At 45.2% G+C, this 15,018-nt stretch overlaps 1 protein-coding gene across 8 annotated transcripts in view; it reads right to left on the bottom strand.

The window, feature by feature from the left end:
• Positions 1–14,595, bottom strand: part of GRM8 (glutamate metabotropic receptor 8) — a 329,240-nt gene extending 314,645 nt beyond the window's left edge. For 3 of the 8 annotated variants that reach the window (XM_048937591.1, XM_048937089.1, XM_048937011.1), the window contains exons 1-3: positions 14,424–14,595; positions 13,835–14,039; positions 7,119–7,964 (exon numbers count right to left, since the gene is read on the bottom strand). In XM_048937591.1, coding sequence (XP_048793548.1) covers positions 7,119–7,628 — 510 coding nt within the window. In that variant the 5' untranslated portion in view covers positions 7,629–7,964; positions 13,835–14,039; positions 14,424–14,595. Of the gene's footprint in view, positions 1–7,118; positions 7,965–12,431; positions 12,512–13,018; positions 13,032–13,330; positions 13,525–13,770; positions 13,790–13,834; positions 14,040–14,423 lie in introns of those variants that run through there. The other 5 variants (XM_048937249.1, XM_048937433.1, XM_048937168.1 and 2 more) reach the window with 5 other exon arrangements.
• Positions 14,596–15,018: the final 423 nt, after the last annotated feature.

Genomic DNA, 15,018 nt, shown 5'->3' with positions numbered 1-15,018 from the left:
GATTTAGGGAAATGTAAGTTTATTGTACAGAGGTGGATTATTTGTGTGAGCTGGCCTCAGTGCCAGAGAACTGTGCCAGTATACATACTAGCAAAGATAAAAAGTGCCTCCTAATACGAGATCTTTAATAAAGTCCATTGTAGAATTTGTCTTTATGTGAACACGTCAGCCCTTGCTGAACTGCTCTTCTCCTTATCCTTTCAGTCCTCTCATTTGTAGAATTACAGTTGATATCCTTATCAATATAGGCATCACTTAAAAATAACTTGGGGTCTCTGTCACATACAACCAACCTTCATACAGCGGTAACAACTCAGCCATGAAAGGGTGAACTAATTCTCTTAGCATATGCAATTTCTTCCATGTGTTCATGTGAGGGATAAATACATACATAGCCTAAACTGCCTTCAGGGAATTAGAAAGAAAATCAGACCACCGGCCTTCAATAGCTACAATTTCTTGGTAAGGTGCTCCTATATGTGGTTAGGGAATGGCATAAAAACCTCAACACTTAAGACAACGTCAGCTTACCCACAAAAATGGGGGAGATATCTCATACCATTTAATAAACATTAATCAACCTTCTAGTTTCTCCTGTGAAATGGTTAAACACAATCAAACCAAAATGACAAAAGAGAAGTTCAACAAGGTCAAGCAATGCTTCTAAAGCCTTGTAGCAAACCAATGACAAATACAGAAAATAATACAGAAAAACAAATTGCTGCTTTGCTCTAACCACTACTTATAGCTTCATCTAGGAATGGGAGAAGACCAAAAATACTAGATCTTTAGAGGAATATTTAAGGAACTAATATACTGTAAATTCCTAAATGAATGCATTAAGTTGCTTTTGTACTCCCTTGCCTCAAGCAGCTTAGCACAAATAAAATTTGATGCTAATCAGTCCTAGCAGTTTTCACAGAATCTGGAAATCTCTTATTTCCTCTGGCTGTAGCTAAAGAATTTCCCAACAATTTCATTATTGATACTCACAAAGTATCTGATGTACATATAATTTTATCTCGGTGTTGACCTGCCATTTGCCTCTTGTCTGAGACACATTTAACACTGCACTGGCAGAAAAATCACAGCTGAATTAAAAGAGTCTTTTCATAATCCAAGTATCTACTACCATGGAAATACACAGAGATATGAAAGCTGTCTCTAACAGAAGATGAGTTGAGAGGAAAAAAAAAAGGAGGAAAGATATATATATATATAATGATTACAAGGTATTTTCCAACCAATAACAAGACAAAATGCTCAGGCACTAAACAGATAAGTGCTTGTAAAAAGCAACAAAAAACACTGTAAAATTAAATGGGATATATTGGCAATGGCTTCCTTTTATAATTAAAAATGATTCAGAAAGTGAAAATATTATCTAGAATAAATGTAAAACAAATCTGTTCCTCTTAAAAGCTGATTTCAAAATGTTTCAGTCTAATTCTCACTACGAACAATTTTTCTTCACACTTCAGTCTTGATTTTCTACTTATGTTTTAACCACAAAAAATCATAACTCATTGCAAATCTCAAATGCTATGCTGCACAAAACACTAATGACAAATGTAGTGTGACACAGTGAACAGAATATGGATCTGTTTTAATCAGTGCAGTACAGTTTTTTATTAATGAATGCCAGTCTGTTGGTTAAACTTGAGACTGTTCTTTACTTATTATAAAGTAAATGGTAAAATTCTTCCCATTGTGGAAAGGCCATGCAGCCACATCAAAAAGGCTGATTCCTACATCTCTCTGAAGACTTTCAAGTCACTGATGTTCAGGAAATGCAAAATTTCTACAGAGTCAGAGTCAAAATCAGGATCTGCATGTATTTCAGACTGCCTCACAAAAGCATGTGCATACTCTCTGAAATCATGTGGTAAAATGTTACTGCACTTTACTCATGTCATATTCCATCCAGTCATGAAATGCACACTATTGCCACAATTACATATATAGCTCCTAAATTATGAACTTATGGAGGTTAGACTGCACATAATCACAGTCCTCACATCCTGGGAGGCCTGTCTGGGTCTGGATCACAAGGCAATAGGAGCACCTCATGGCATCCAAATGTAAAAAGACCTGCCACCAACCCTGAAAAAGCATCAACCAAGTACAGAACTGCTAGCTGCACAAGGCTGCCAGCCAAGGATATCCACTAAAACCCAGAAGGATACAAGCGAGCAGAATAGCAAATTACAAAAAAATGCTGGGGAAACTGATACCTTTACTTCCAGATTTATTGAAAGAAACTGTGCCTTGCATTTTGGATGGCTGCACATAAAGTAAAAAGAGTAACTCCAGAACATCATTTGTACTATGAGCTTCTGAAGAAGTAAATGTGTATGAAATGTATAAGGCAAATGTGCATGAAGTAAATATTAGTCCCTTCAGACAGCAGCTATTAAAATGGATTACAGTAGTGCAGAAAGAAGAGAATTAGACCAAAAAGAAGAAAAAAGCACTTTAGAAAAGTGTTTTAGAAAAGAGCAGAAAACATACAGCAAAGCAAAAAGCAAGGCAAGGCAAAAGGCAAGGAAGAGAACAAAACTGTCTATTACCATTTTAGCTTTATATGCACGTACATAAACATACACATAGAAGCTTAAGATCACAATTCATCAAGCATGCTTTCCACTTATCTCAATTCACATGCAAGCCACCGTCCATCCCTTCACTGCTCTCAGTGTGACATTGGCTAGATGTGTGAAGGTGACAGATGGAGTGCACCGAGGAGTTCAGAAATAGAGTAAAGCTTTTAGATGGTAGAATAAGAAAATACCTCTTTTCTTTCCAACAAATTTTAACCACTGATATGAGTTAGTCAGACAGCATTACTGCAAGCAGCTCAGAGGCTCCCAGCGCAAGACAGCTGAGGACACGTGAGAGCGGGTCCTGAGGAGGGCCATAAAAAAGATCAGAGGGCTGGAGCACCTCTCCAAAAAGAGGCTGATATAGTTGAGTCTATTCAATCTGGAGCAGAGAAGGCTCCGGGGAGGCCTCATTGTGGCCTTTTGATGCATAAAAGTAGGTTTATAAGAATGATGGAGAGAGACTTTTTCCTGGGGCTTATAGTAATAGGACAAAGACTAATGGTTTTAAACTGAAGGAAGCTAGATACAGACTGGATATAAAAAAGAAATACTTTTCATGATGAGGGTGGTGAGATATTAGAACAGATTACCCAGAGAAGCTGTGGATATACCATCCCTGGAAGTATTCAAGGTCAGGTTGGCTTTGGCTTTGAGAAACCAGATCTAGTGGAAGATGTCCCAGCCCACAGGAGAGGGGTTTGGACAAGATGATTTTTTAAGTTTTTTTCCAATCCAAAGCATTCTGTATTAAGTAAAAGCTGTAAGTATGGGGAACATGAAGTGAGATGAGCTACAGACTCCTGTTTCTCCAAGATGAGTTTTGAAGGTCTGGGAACAGCCCAGTGCTCGTACACTTTACATGGATAAGGATATCACTTGGCTGTATCCGAGCACCCTATATGAAGCAAAAAGTTCCATAAGACAAACCCAGGAAGGAGTAAGATGTTATGTTTGAATGATGCAGTCAACAGAAAAGTTGCCTTCACGCTACTGAGAGCTGGCCAACTGGGACAGGCAGGCCCTCAATAGATTCTGCCAGCCAAACGCAAACCAGTTTGGCAGCAGGACTTCCAAACTGGCAATGATAACAACCAAACATCTACACAGGGGAAAGAGTAGCTCCTGACTCATCAGAAGAAAGAGGAAGGCCTGTGTCTGTCTGTCCTATTTCCAGAGTTACTCCTATGAGAAATACTAAAGAACTGTTAGGGCCCTGAATGCACCAATAGCAACATCTTCTCTTTCCCAGTTCTGGGTTTGGTTGCAAGTGTTCAAGATCATCTATGACAGAGTGCAAGTATTTGACTCTGAATCAGCCCAGGAAAACAGCTATGTTGTGAGGGAGAGCCTCATAGGGACCTCTATACCTGTTCTTCACTTGACTGCTGCTTCTCAGCTCAGGACCTTTCCCTTGGGTCCCAAGATGGCCTTGTACCTCGCTGACCATGACCTTGAATTGCTGCTGACACTGACCTCCTCACTGACTTTGAAGCCCATCACTATGAGCTTGTCTCAGTAACTAGATTGTTGGCTGAACCATGTTACACGGCCAGATCTGTTTTGTTCTCGTTCAGATGAGGCTGCGTCTCCAATTTGTGTCACCCTTTTTACCTTGTTGCAAAGTGCTCCCTTAGAGGTATAAAGCCAATAACAGGTGAAATTTAAGCTGTCCAAATTTGGACCTTAATGTTGCAGACCTATCAAGGACAGAAAGTCATCTCCTAAGTAGTGGTGTCTCCTGGATATTCACAAAAGGGTAGAGAAGAATTCAAGATGAGCCATGTGGCCAAAAGAAAGGTTATATAGATCAAGGCCATGTTCGGTAGTGCCCTCCCTCCCCTCTTCTCGTAAAACACTTAGATAAAAGGACACCATGACTATCAATCAGCTTACACTATCCACCAGATCATCAGATAAGACTATTGACCTGTATGTTTTATGTTGTAAAATCAATAAAAGAAAGAAAAGGAAAAAAAAAAAAGAAAAAGAAAAATAGCAGCATAAAAATCCAAGCTGCTCAGCATGGTATTTCTCAGAGGGCTTTTGTTTGTATATTCTCATTGAGTGATACAATATACTTCTCACAATTTCATCACAGATTAAAATCTAACTGGATACAACGCTCTCGGAAAATAGGTAGTCGTTTACATACAGGAACTTCAGAATAAATATTAAAGCAATGCTGAACCTGAAATTACAGGTTCAGCTTGCTGAAGAGAACTGCTGGACAGAGATACGGATGAATTAATTAATCCTGCATATAATGGAAACAGGCATTTTTGCATGATGGTTATCACTGACAGTAAGAGATTTATACCAGCTGAGTGCCCAACCTTGACTGACATGAACAAGCAGTAAACAGAGATTTCATACCCAGAGCCTTTATGAGCATGTACCAAGGTCTTGGCCCTCCACATTGGAGCAGTTAGGGCTGCATCAGCCAACAATTTCAGCCCATGTCTTTGACCTAAATACAACCCAATTTCTGGATTATACTTCTGCATTTCTGGTGAAGGACCTTTCCATTATTAGTGGTTTGTATTGTGCCGCTAAACCAGGGCTTTATACAGAAGCCTTTACTCAGGAGAAAATAGCAGAGCTACTTCTGAGAGGAAGGTGTAAGAGCAGACTTCAGATGCAGGTCCAAGATGAGATATTAAAGGGTGCCATTTGTCATTTTTTACATTATTAAGAATGTTTGTGCAGGATCTATAATTAAAACTAAAAGAGATGTCTCCTCCTTTTGCCAGCAGCTGTGTTACATCAATTAAATGAGTAAATAAGATCTTTCCCCAGAGGGGATATCACATGACTTTCTATTGATTAAGACTGCAGTAGAACGTTATTTGCAATCTTATTGTATAATGGAAATAAGGAGGTAGCTGTCATGGTTTCAGAAGACAAATTACTGGTATCTTAGGCAATTCATAGGCCTCTTTCCTTCTTGTTGCTCTTAATTCACAGTTAATACATGTCTTACGAGGCTTAGTTTCTTAAATCAGTCCACTATACTGTATTCAGTTCAAATCTGGGAATAAATGTGTGGATTTGCATTATGATTGGTATTAAAGTGACTTTTTCATCTATCATTACTTCAGAGCCATGCATTATTTAAAAGGGTAAAACAATTTCCAAAAAAAAAGACGTGGAATTAAAAATAGTTACCTCCTGCAGCATGCATGATTATTCCTGGGAAGGACAGGCTTCCCCCACTAGGCATGGCTTCAGAGGTGTTCTCCATATAGAACATTTTTAAGACAGCCTCATTTTGCTTACTTAATTTTCACAAGCAAACAGTGCGGCTGGAACAAGTTCACTACTCTCAAATGTGAAGTGCCTACAGCGAGGGATGAGCCTTGAGACTCTGATGAATATCCGACCACAACCCAGCAGACGTTTTGCTCCTCTGCTGAGCTGTAAATCATTATGCCCTTCATAGAAGAACCAGAAGGGAGGACAGGAGTCTCCCTTTAGATGACCGAAACACTCTTTGTCAGTTTGAGAAACTTTCAAAACAAGACAATCTTTCCTCACTTTTATTCAAATTTTCAGTCACAGTCAGAGAACCGCAATGCTTTTCAAAATCCCTGACAGCAATATTTAACATTACCAGAACTGTCTTCACCAAAGTCAAATAAATGGTCTTCAGTGGTTTTGAAGCTGTGGGACATGAGACAAGATTCCTGAATGGAAAGAGTCCATCTGAATAACACTGGGGAGCAGGGCAGTGATAAAGTGATAAATTCAGAGGAAAAGTCATTTTCTGCACAGAGCAAAACTGCACAGTTTACCATAATCTATTTACCAATGCACAGGATTAAAAATTAAATGTCTGCTGCTTGATCTGTTACAGCTAAAATGATTGATTAGAATGTATTCCTCTTTCCATCCAACTTAGGAAGTTTAAAAGTGGCAGCTTTACTTTTCTGTAATTCATAAGAACTGAACTTAATAAGGTATGTGGAAGGAAATGAAGAGTATGACAGTAGAGCTGTTGTCCAAAAGTAATCTCCCTCAAAGTGATAACAAAGACTGGGAAAAAAAATTATCTCTTAGTGAAAAATATGGAGGGGGTTAAGACTTCAAGGAAATCAAAGACATCTGTCTAGGCATGCACATCATTAGCACTAGTTTAATACTGGCTTATCTTTCCATTTAGGAAAATTATCTGGTTCTCCTAAAAAAGGATTTGTGTTTAAACCTTATGTTTCATTCTCCTTTACATTTGTAAAATAAATCTCAGCCTAGTCTTGATGAGTATAAACAATCAATGTGAGTAGCAAAAAAAACAAAACCACAAGTCCCTAAAGGATTCAAGCCTGCTCTGGTTGCTTAGAACTTTAAAAGAGGCATTTGGAAGCTTAAATTAGCTCTGCAATTGTTGCTTTTGCTTGTTTGTTTGTTTTCTTAGAAAGCAAGTCATTTCAGATTTCAGTCTGTTATTTGAAAGAAAGAACACAGTCTCCTCACACATTTCCTTAAACTTAAAATTGAAAAGTAGAAAATATTCCTTACCTTAAAAAGTCTTAAAATATTTGCAACCATAATGGACACGGAACTTGCTGCAGCACCTATCACACCTGATATCTTGTCTGGCTTAGTGAAAATTGGTGGGTCGCCATTAGCACACTTCACGTCTGAACCATCTTTCTCTATCAACGCTTGTACAAATGTTAAGGATTGCTCCAATGCATAAGTGTCCCTGGAACATGTATCAAGGATCCGGACACCTAAGGTGATATTGGCAAGAAGATCGGGGTCTTTATTAATCTGATCAATTGCGTACAGCATTGCCTCTAGTCTGTGGATCCCTTTTTCCTTCTTGAGCTCCCCACAAGGCACCCCTCTATCCCCTTTTGCATGGACGGGGAACAGTCCTCCCAAGATGATGTCCCCATCCAGTCGGATGGAGTGGGCATATTCCTGGCCATAAGTTCTTTGCATCAGGGTGAGCATCCAGCAGAATTTGGCTGTTAACAGGAAGAAACAATGGCAGGAAACTAATCGTTTTCCTTCGTATACCATTTTCTCTGAAGATGTTGTTGCTATCCAGTTTCCAGATTTTCTTCTTGCTAAAGATTGAGGTTGACCATTTGAAACTGCACTTTCTGGAGGCTACCATCAGTGCCCAGTAAGTGATATAGAACCATACGGAGGGTAGAAAAACGATCTCAGCAGAAGTACATAAAACGTGCTTCACAAAAGGTGTCCACTGATGTCATCGGCTGATCGGCTTTTCAGAGAGGTGGTTTTCAATTGCTCCTAATTGATGGTGAAGCACAGGGTAGTATTTCTGGTCCTGATGCTGTGAGGAAGTCAGTAACTCACGTCCTTCTATTTTGCCCTGCAGCTGAGGTACTTCTGGGGAAAAAAAAGAGTGAAAAATACCATTTAGTTCAGCAGTTTTAAACCTGTCACGCAGTGTATTTACTTTTGCAAAAGAGTTACTTTGCCTATGTTTTACTTTTGGTGCTATGTAAGAGAGTAATTCTTGGCCTTCTGTGAATTTGAACACCTGGTGCACTGTACTACCAGCCAAGAAATTGATGATTCCAGCAGAGCAAAAGCCAAATCAGGGCAACTACACTTAGCTTGATTTTCACAGTCTGACCCGTAATTCCTATTTACCTTTGCACTGTGTGACATCCAAAACCAGGTCTGATCTGTAACATGTATTTTCTGTTTTGCTGTATCATTCTGTTCCAGCCCGCAGAAGTGCAATAGCTCCTAACACTTGCACTCGCTGAGAGGCTCCGTGTGTGACAATGGAGTAATCAGAGCTCCTGAATTCAAGTGTGCTCTTGAGCCGCTGCAGTAAGAGCACGTTCAATTCATTTAGATATTAAACTGATTATTTTTCCAGTGGAATTCACTCTTTTCTGGGTTCACTATATATATAAAATGTCCACCAGATCATTTCAAAAACTGTATTACTTTTTTGAAAAGGTAGCCGGTTTCCTAAGCGAAAAGAGCACAGCATGTTCTGCTGGGAAAACAGCTGAACATCCAACATTCCTTTTCTGACATTTTACTTGATCTGAGGTCCAACATTAACAAGGTCTCTGTTCTCTGCCTGCATTTGGACCACGAAAAATAACAAGAATGATGTGCCCCCACTGACATCTGGAAAAGTCCCACTGATTTTAATGAGGCCAGGAATTCATCCTAAGTATCTGAATGCCTGTTATAAAAATCTCCAAATGGTCAACTCCCAAGTTAGTGGCATTTATTTATTTTAACATTTAACAAAACTGCACATGCTCGAGTAATTTTTTAGATCTCTGAGCAGAGAGAAAGAATTTCACCTAAAATTAGATATGCACACTCTGGGCAGCTGCACCTGAATCCATCTCTCCGGGCACCTATTAGAGACTCCAGAGAGCAGAGGACATTCTATGATGCTCACCTGAACATTCTTTTTTAATAAATAAATGAATAAAAAAAACCTCTTTAATTTCTGATGAAATGAATCACATTGAACTCTGTAGGTATGTACGTAATCCCAAGCGATTTGATGGTTCCCACCAAAATATCACTGAATTAGAAGAGAATTGATCCATCCATACCATTTCTCAGAGACATTTTAAATTCTTTTCCACCAGTTGTTTATATATTTTGTGGTAACAAAACCTAAAATGTGATTCTATAAGGCTTGAAACTGATCATCTTCAATTTATTTTTTTCCCCAAAAAACAATAATACTGAGCTCACATTTTAAAACAGTTTGAAGACCTGAGAAAAATATTCACCATGGGAAGCCTTCTATTTAATGAAAACGTATCTCACTGTGATCTGGTAGCAGGGCAGTGACTTGAAAATGAAACTTTTTTAATTGGTGTGAATAAAATCATTGCAGTTGGGAACAGCAGAGCACAAGACTTTCAGCGCTTCTTAATATTTAGCTTTGCTTGAGTTTGGCTCAGGGTTGAATCTTAATGAAAAAAGGCTGTGCTGTTTCCCCTGATAAGACCATCATTCTCCTTCAGCTCCTTTTGGGCACATAGTTTACAAATCTGCTCAGACGTCAGCCCCGTGAGCCAAACTCAGCCTCAGTTACAAATGGAGGAACTCAAGAAACACCACTGGCTTCCTACAGGTTGATCCAGTCTCATGGGATGGTGCCTAAGGACAGAATCCAGCCTAGGCCATAGAGTAAAGATTGCATTAACTATTAACTAGCTACCACTGGCTGACGGCTTGATTGCTTTATTGGAAAAACACAGCTAGGGACTCAAAACAGCAAGTGAAAGATGCAGCTACACCTAAAATAGATGCTATATCCTCTCTGGTTCCATTGTGAACAACCAGCCCATTAGGCTCCACGTGTTCCTACAGCCCATGCAGGGAGCGATCCTCTGAGGCAATAAAGGATGTCAGCTCCTATTTAACACTGTGTGGAGAGCAAGAAGGCACCACTGCAAAAGTGAAAAATATCAGGAAGGGAAAAACACTGCTTTTTCTATTGCTCAGTCTCAGGTCAATCCCTTACAGCCACAGAATGCCAGAAAATTAAAGCAACTGTGTATAAACAGCGATGAATACAACTATTGCGACCCAAATTCCAACAACACTGGGGAAGCTAAAATGAACCCAGTATGCTGACTGCAAAACCTTATCTGGAAATGGGGGAAATTTAAATGAATTGACAATAAGCATTTTTCAACATTACAGTCTACATAAGCACTAATGGCTCTGCCTCAGCCTGCATGTTTTTTTGCTGCAAGTGTCCACAGCTTGTCTATAAAGCAGAAATAAAATTTTAAAATGCTCTTTTTAAAAATTTAAGGCCTTTTAGTCTATTTTTATGTTACCTACGAAATAAAAGCTTTCATTACACTGCCTAATTTATTCATGCCACGCTGCTTTCCATATATTGATTAACACCAACTTTTAGAGAATGCTGCAAGCCCACGTTACTAAGCAGGAAGCACGTGAGAAAAATGAATCCCATTTTTATCAATGAATTTCTGTGGGTAAACATGGGCTGCTGAGCTATAAAGTCTGAATGAGCTTTTCCTCATGCGCTGAGATCTCATTTGAAGTAAAATGCTGTCCTTCTCAGACTGACCATGAAAGTTCCAATTAATGCAAATCTATTCTCCATTTACCAGGTTCCCCCCTGTAGTAGTTGCTGCTCACTGGAAACACGACCTCTGTGAAGATGTTCACACATTCCCCCAGCACAGTTCAAGAGTGAGCGCACCACGAAGCCTTACCTCCAGTCACCTTGAAATGCATGCCCCTTTTGGTTTTAATTCATTAAAAATATCTGGCACTATCGGAACATACTGCTATTTTTAAAGTCAGCATTTCAGCACAGACCTCCACTCCTTCTGCTTGAATGTCTATTTATTTTTAAACCTAAGGAGGTGGGGTGCTGCAAGACAGGGGACGTGGAACTTCTGCTTGTCGAGTCTGGCTCTGGCAATGCTTCCTCGTGACGGCACTCGGCGCTGCCAGACATTGGGAGCACACAGACAGGCACAGCTGTACAGTGGCACTGCTGGGACCTCACCACTCCAACACAGAGTACCGAGAGGGGCTCTGTGCTGAAGGTCTCTGTGTCACATACCTATGTAGCGAGCTGAACGCGATGGATAAGTAATTACAGAAATGTAGGCAGGGTCTTCATTTTGGTAACAGACCTCCAGAAAAAACAATCTCTGGTTAGCACTGAAGTTGGGGCTGAAAATCACAGCATGGTTTCACATCACCTGGAAATGCTTTTGAGAAATCCCACAACTACAGACAGATGCAAGGGCGAGGGCTGTTCCTGCATCACGGGCAGGACAACGGGTTCGCTGAACTTTAGGGGACATTTCTAATTGAGGCCGCCAGCCAGACACACATGAGCCTTCACTGACAGACCGAGAAATGGTGGGGGGAAATGTCTGTGAAAAATATGTACAGTTTTGTTCGAGGACAAAAGATGCATTTGTCGTGGCGTTGATGCATGGCCAGCACTTTCCTAAAATGAAATAAAAGTGATCATCTGTGACTTAGAAAAGGAGGAGATTTAGGGAGAAGATCCATTTCTACTTGCTCACGTCCATCGGATGCCCCTCACTGCACAGCACATCTGGTTTCACTGAATGAAAGCAAAGCAACAGTATCTCCCATTCTGAAGTTCCGGGAAGAAAAATTAATGCAAAAATGTGGTTATTTTTTGACTTCTTACTGCTAATGTTACTTCTGAACTCTCAGATACCATTTGCCTGGCTATGCTCATTGTAGCACCCATTGAAGTTGCCTCTTTCTCCTACAGAGCGTTCGGCAGAGAACAAACAGCCAGATTTCAGCACAGAGCAGGTAAGGAATTGCCACCTGCATACAGCACCCTGACACATAGAGATGATTAATGGGGTTTGCTGACAACAGAAGGGAATTCAGACAACCTTAGGCCTTGGTATCACAGCTCCTAACTTGCAGGAGAATTCCTCACTGATGTAAGCAGTGTTATCTTCCCCAGCCACTCTGTAGTGACTCGCTGTGCCCTGCCACCACAGGAACCTCTACACAGCAAGCAGCACTTTGCAGAGCTGCCCTCAGCACAGTGCTTACAGGAGCTGTCTCTTCCCAGCACACCACGAGGGAAATATCTCCCCTTGCCTCGATCAGCTGCTTTTCAAGCATCCCAAAGTGCCTGCCTTCACTTTCTTCCCTGCAAAAATACATCTTCCAAACAAGCTCCGCTGCCAGAGCAGCTCCAGTCCTCCTGCCAGGGTGAGACTAAGAGAAGCTCACTATTTCAAGAGAAAATCTACATCACATATCTCCCTCTGCCCTTGCCTGGTCGCACAGATGAATAAGCCCCATCAGTATTCACACCTTTAGAGTTGACTTCACCTCCGGTCCGGCAAGTGACGATCAAGGAGATTTGCCCAGGCAGCCTGGAACAGCTTTCCCTGCTGTTTTGGTTCTCACTTCCCCCCTTCCCAACCCGCCTCCAGCCCTCAGCCGGCCCCGCCGAGCTCAAGGCGAACGGAGCCGCGCAGCCCCCCGGCCAACCCCTGCCCGGGGAACCCCCCGGCCCCGCCGTCCCGCGACCTGCGGCCCGCAGCCGGACCGGGACCCGCGGGCACCCCTCGGCTGCGCGGCCCCGGGGGGCTCGGGGAGCACCCAGGGCCAGGGGAGCCGCCCCCCGACATCGCCCACCGCCGCCGCACTTCTCCACGGAAGGGAGCCCCCTATTGTTCTCCTCTTTACTTCGCCGAGCTGTTTTTCCTTCCCTCCCTTCCCAGGCTCATCCCCACCCCAGCCGGCGCCCGGAGCTCAGGGATTCCGGCGCAGCCCCTCGGTCGGCTCCCGCAGCTCCGGGCCGGGCCCTCTACTCGCCGCCTCGCCCCGCGTCGTCCGCCCCGCGTCGTCCCCCCCGCCTCGCCGCCCCGGGCTGCTCCCGGCCCCGAGTCCCGCACCTTCCGGAAGCGCTGTAGCAAGGAAGAAAAAAAAAAAAAAAAAAAAAAAAAAAAAAAGCACCACAACGAACGTCGCCTTTAATTTCCAGCCGCCGGCGATTCCTTCCGCTGCTGCTCAGCCTTCACGCGCCCGCGTTCCCCTCAAAGCAAATCCGACTCTCTCTTAATGAACGCTCGGTCCCGGAGGTCAGAAGCCCGCAAACTCCGAAATGCCAACGCCGGATTGCGTGCACTTTGGGTCACCGATCGATTCCCATTACTCGGATGGTGGGGGGTTCCGCTCTGGGCTTTCCAGCCGCGTTCCGCGCTCACCTGCGACACTCCGCTCCCGGCAGCTCGCACCGCCGCCCCGCACGGGGAACCCCGCGGCTCCGCGCCCCCTCCCGTCCTCGGGGTTCCCCGTGTCCACCCCCAGCTCCCAGCCCTCCCGGCGAGGCGGCGACTGGCGGCGGGCAGGGCTGCCCCGGAGCCGCGCAGTGCCCGCGGGCCGGAGAGGGGTAACGGGGCGACGGGAGCGGGAGAGCCCCGCGCCGCGCAGCGGTCCCGCTCTTAGCAGCGGTCCGCACAGAGCTCGTGCTGTGCCGGCACCCCGTGCGCTGGGGCTGGCGGGGGATAATATCGGCAATAAAACGGTAAATAATTAAAGTAAAAAATAATAATAAAAAAAAATACAACCACGCACAAAAGCCCCCTCCCCGGGCGGGGAGCATCGCCGTGCCCGGCATCGCTCGCGGAAGGGAAACTTGCCCTACCCGTGGGCTTCTCGCCCCTCACCACACGAATCGGAGGAGACGCGCACCGCCCGCACACGGATACCTCGCTGGGAAGGAGTTGCACATCCACAGTTCTGCGGAGGTCACTGGAATTAACGGCGGCGCCGATCGGAGGAGCGTGAGGTAATCCCGCAGCCCGCACTGCCCCCGGCCTGGGACGGGGACGGAGCGCGGTCCGGCGGCGCTGCAGACACCCGCGGTCCGCCGAACCTCGCACCGTCTCCTTCCTCACTCCTCCTCCCCCTCTCCTTTAAAAAAAAAAAAAAAAAAACTTTTTGGGAGCGGCGGCGCAGCCCCGTGATGCTCTCCACCCTTCCGCGCCGCTCGGTTGGGGGCAGCCCCGCGCCGCTCCGGCCGGGCCGGGCCGGGAGATACCGCCCACCGCCCCCCGCCGCCCGACCCCCAACCGCGGGGCGGGCAGGGCAGGGCAGGGCGGGCACGGCTCAGCTCAACTCAGCGCTGCCCGGCCGCACTTGTAGCTGTTCTCGGTGCTGAAGGCGGCACGGCTCGGCACGGCTCCGGGGGCCGCGGCGGGGCGGGAGCTGTTGGACGCGGCCCCGCCGAGGTCTCCTCACGCCCGCCGAGCCGTGCCCGCCCTCCCCGCACCGATGTCACGGGGACGGTTTCCCTACACTTTTTGTCTCGTCCCCTCGTTCGCCGACCGGGGGGGCTTCCCGTCCATTCCCGCGCACCGGGGTGGTTTCGGTCGAGGGACGCGGCCGGCAGCGCCGCGCCGCAACAGGTGCGCTGCCCCCCGCGCCGCGCTCCTCCCCCGGACCCTTCGCCCGCACCGGGAGGGGCGCGGCTGTCGCCCGGGGCCGCAGCGGCGGGGCCGCACCCGCCCGGCAGCGCACGGCGCAGCCTCGGTGAGAAGGTTCCACCTCGAGGGCGCCCGGCGCTACTGCAGCTGGCGCGGCGCGGTCCGAGCTGCCGAGTAGGGCGGGCTCCCGACGCTGAGCCGGGCGCTTCCCTCTCCTACTCCAGGCCAGGCCGAGCGCTTTCCTTACTAATAACCAGCGCATCGCTTTGTATCGCTTTGCCCAGGGCTGTCTCGCTTAACATGGAACGTGGAGCTGGAAGGACAAATAAATCCGAGTGTGTTCCCATTTGTCCAACCAGCACTGCCACCATTGTCGTTGTTGGGTGCTGCTGCCCAAATTTATGTGCTAGAAGTTTATCCCAGGTCAGCTGCAGTCCGACAGTCTGATGGTGTCTGATGTGTCTTTC

The sequence above is a fragment of the Lagopus muta genome, chromosome 1 (genome assembly GCF_023343835.1).
Source record: "Lagopus muta isolate bLagMut1 chromosome 1, bLagMut1 primary, whole genome shotgun sequence".
Lineage (NCBI taxonomy): Eukaryota > Metazoa > Chordata > Aves > Galliformes > Phasianidae > Lagopus > Lagopus muta.
The sequence above is the reverse complement of the archived record's forward strand: the minus strand, read 5'-3'. Positions and strand labels throughout refer to the sequence as shown.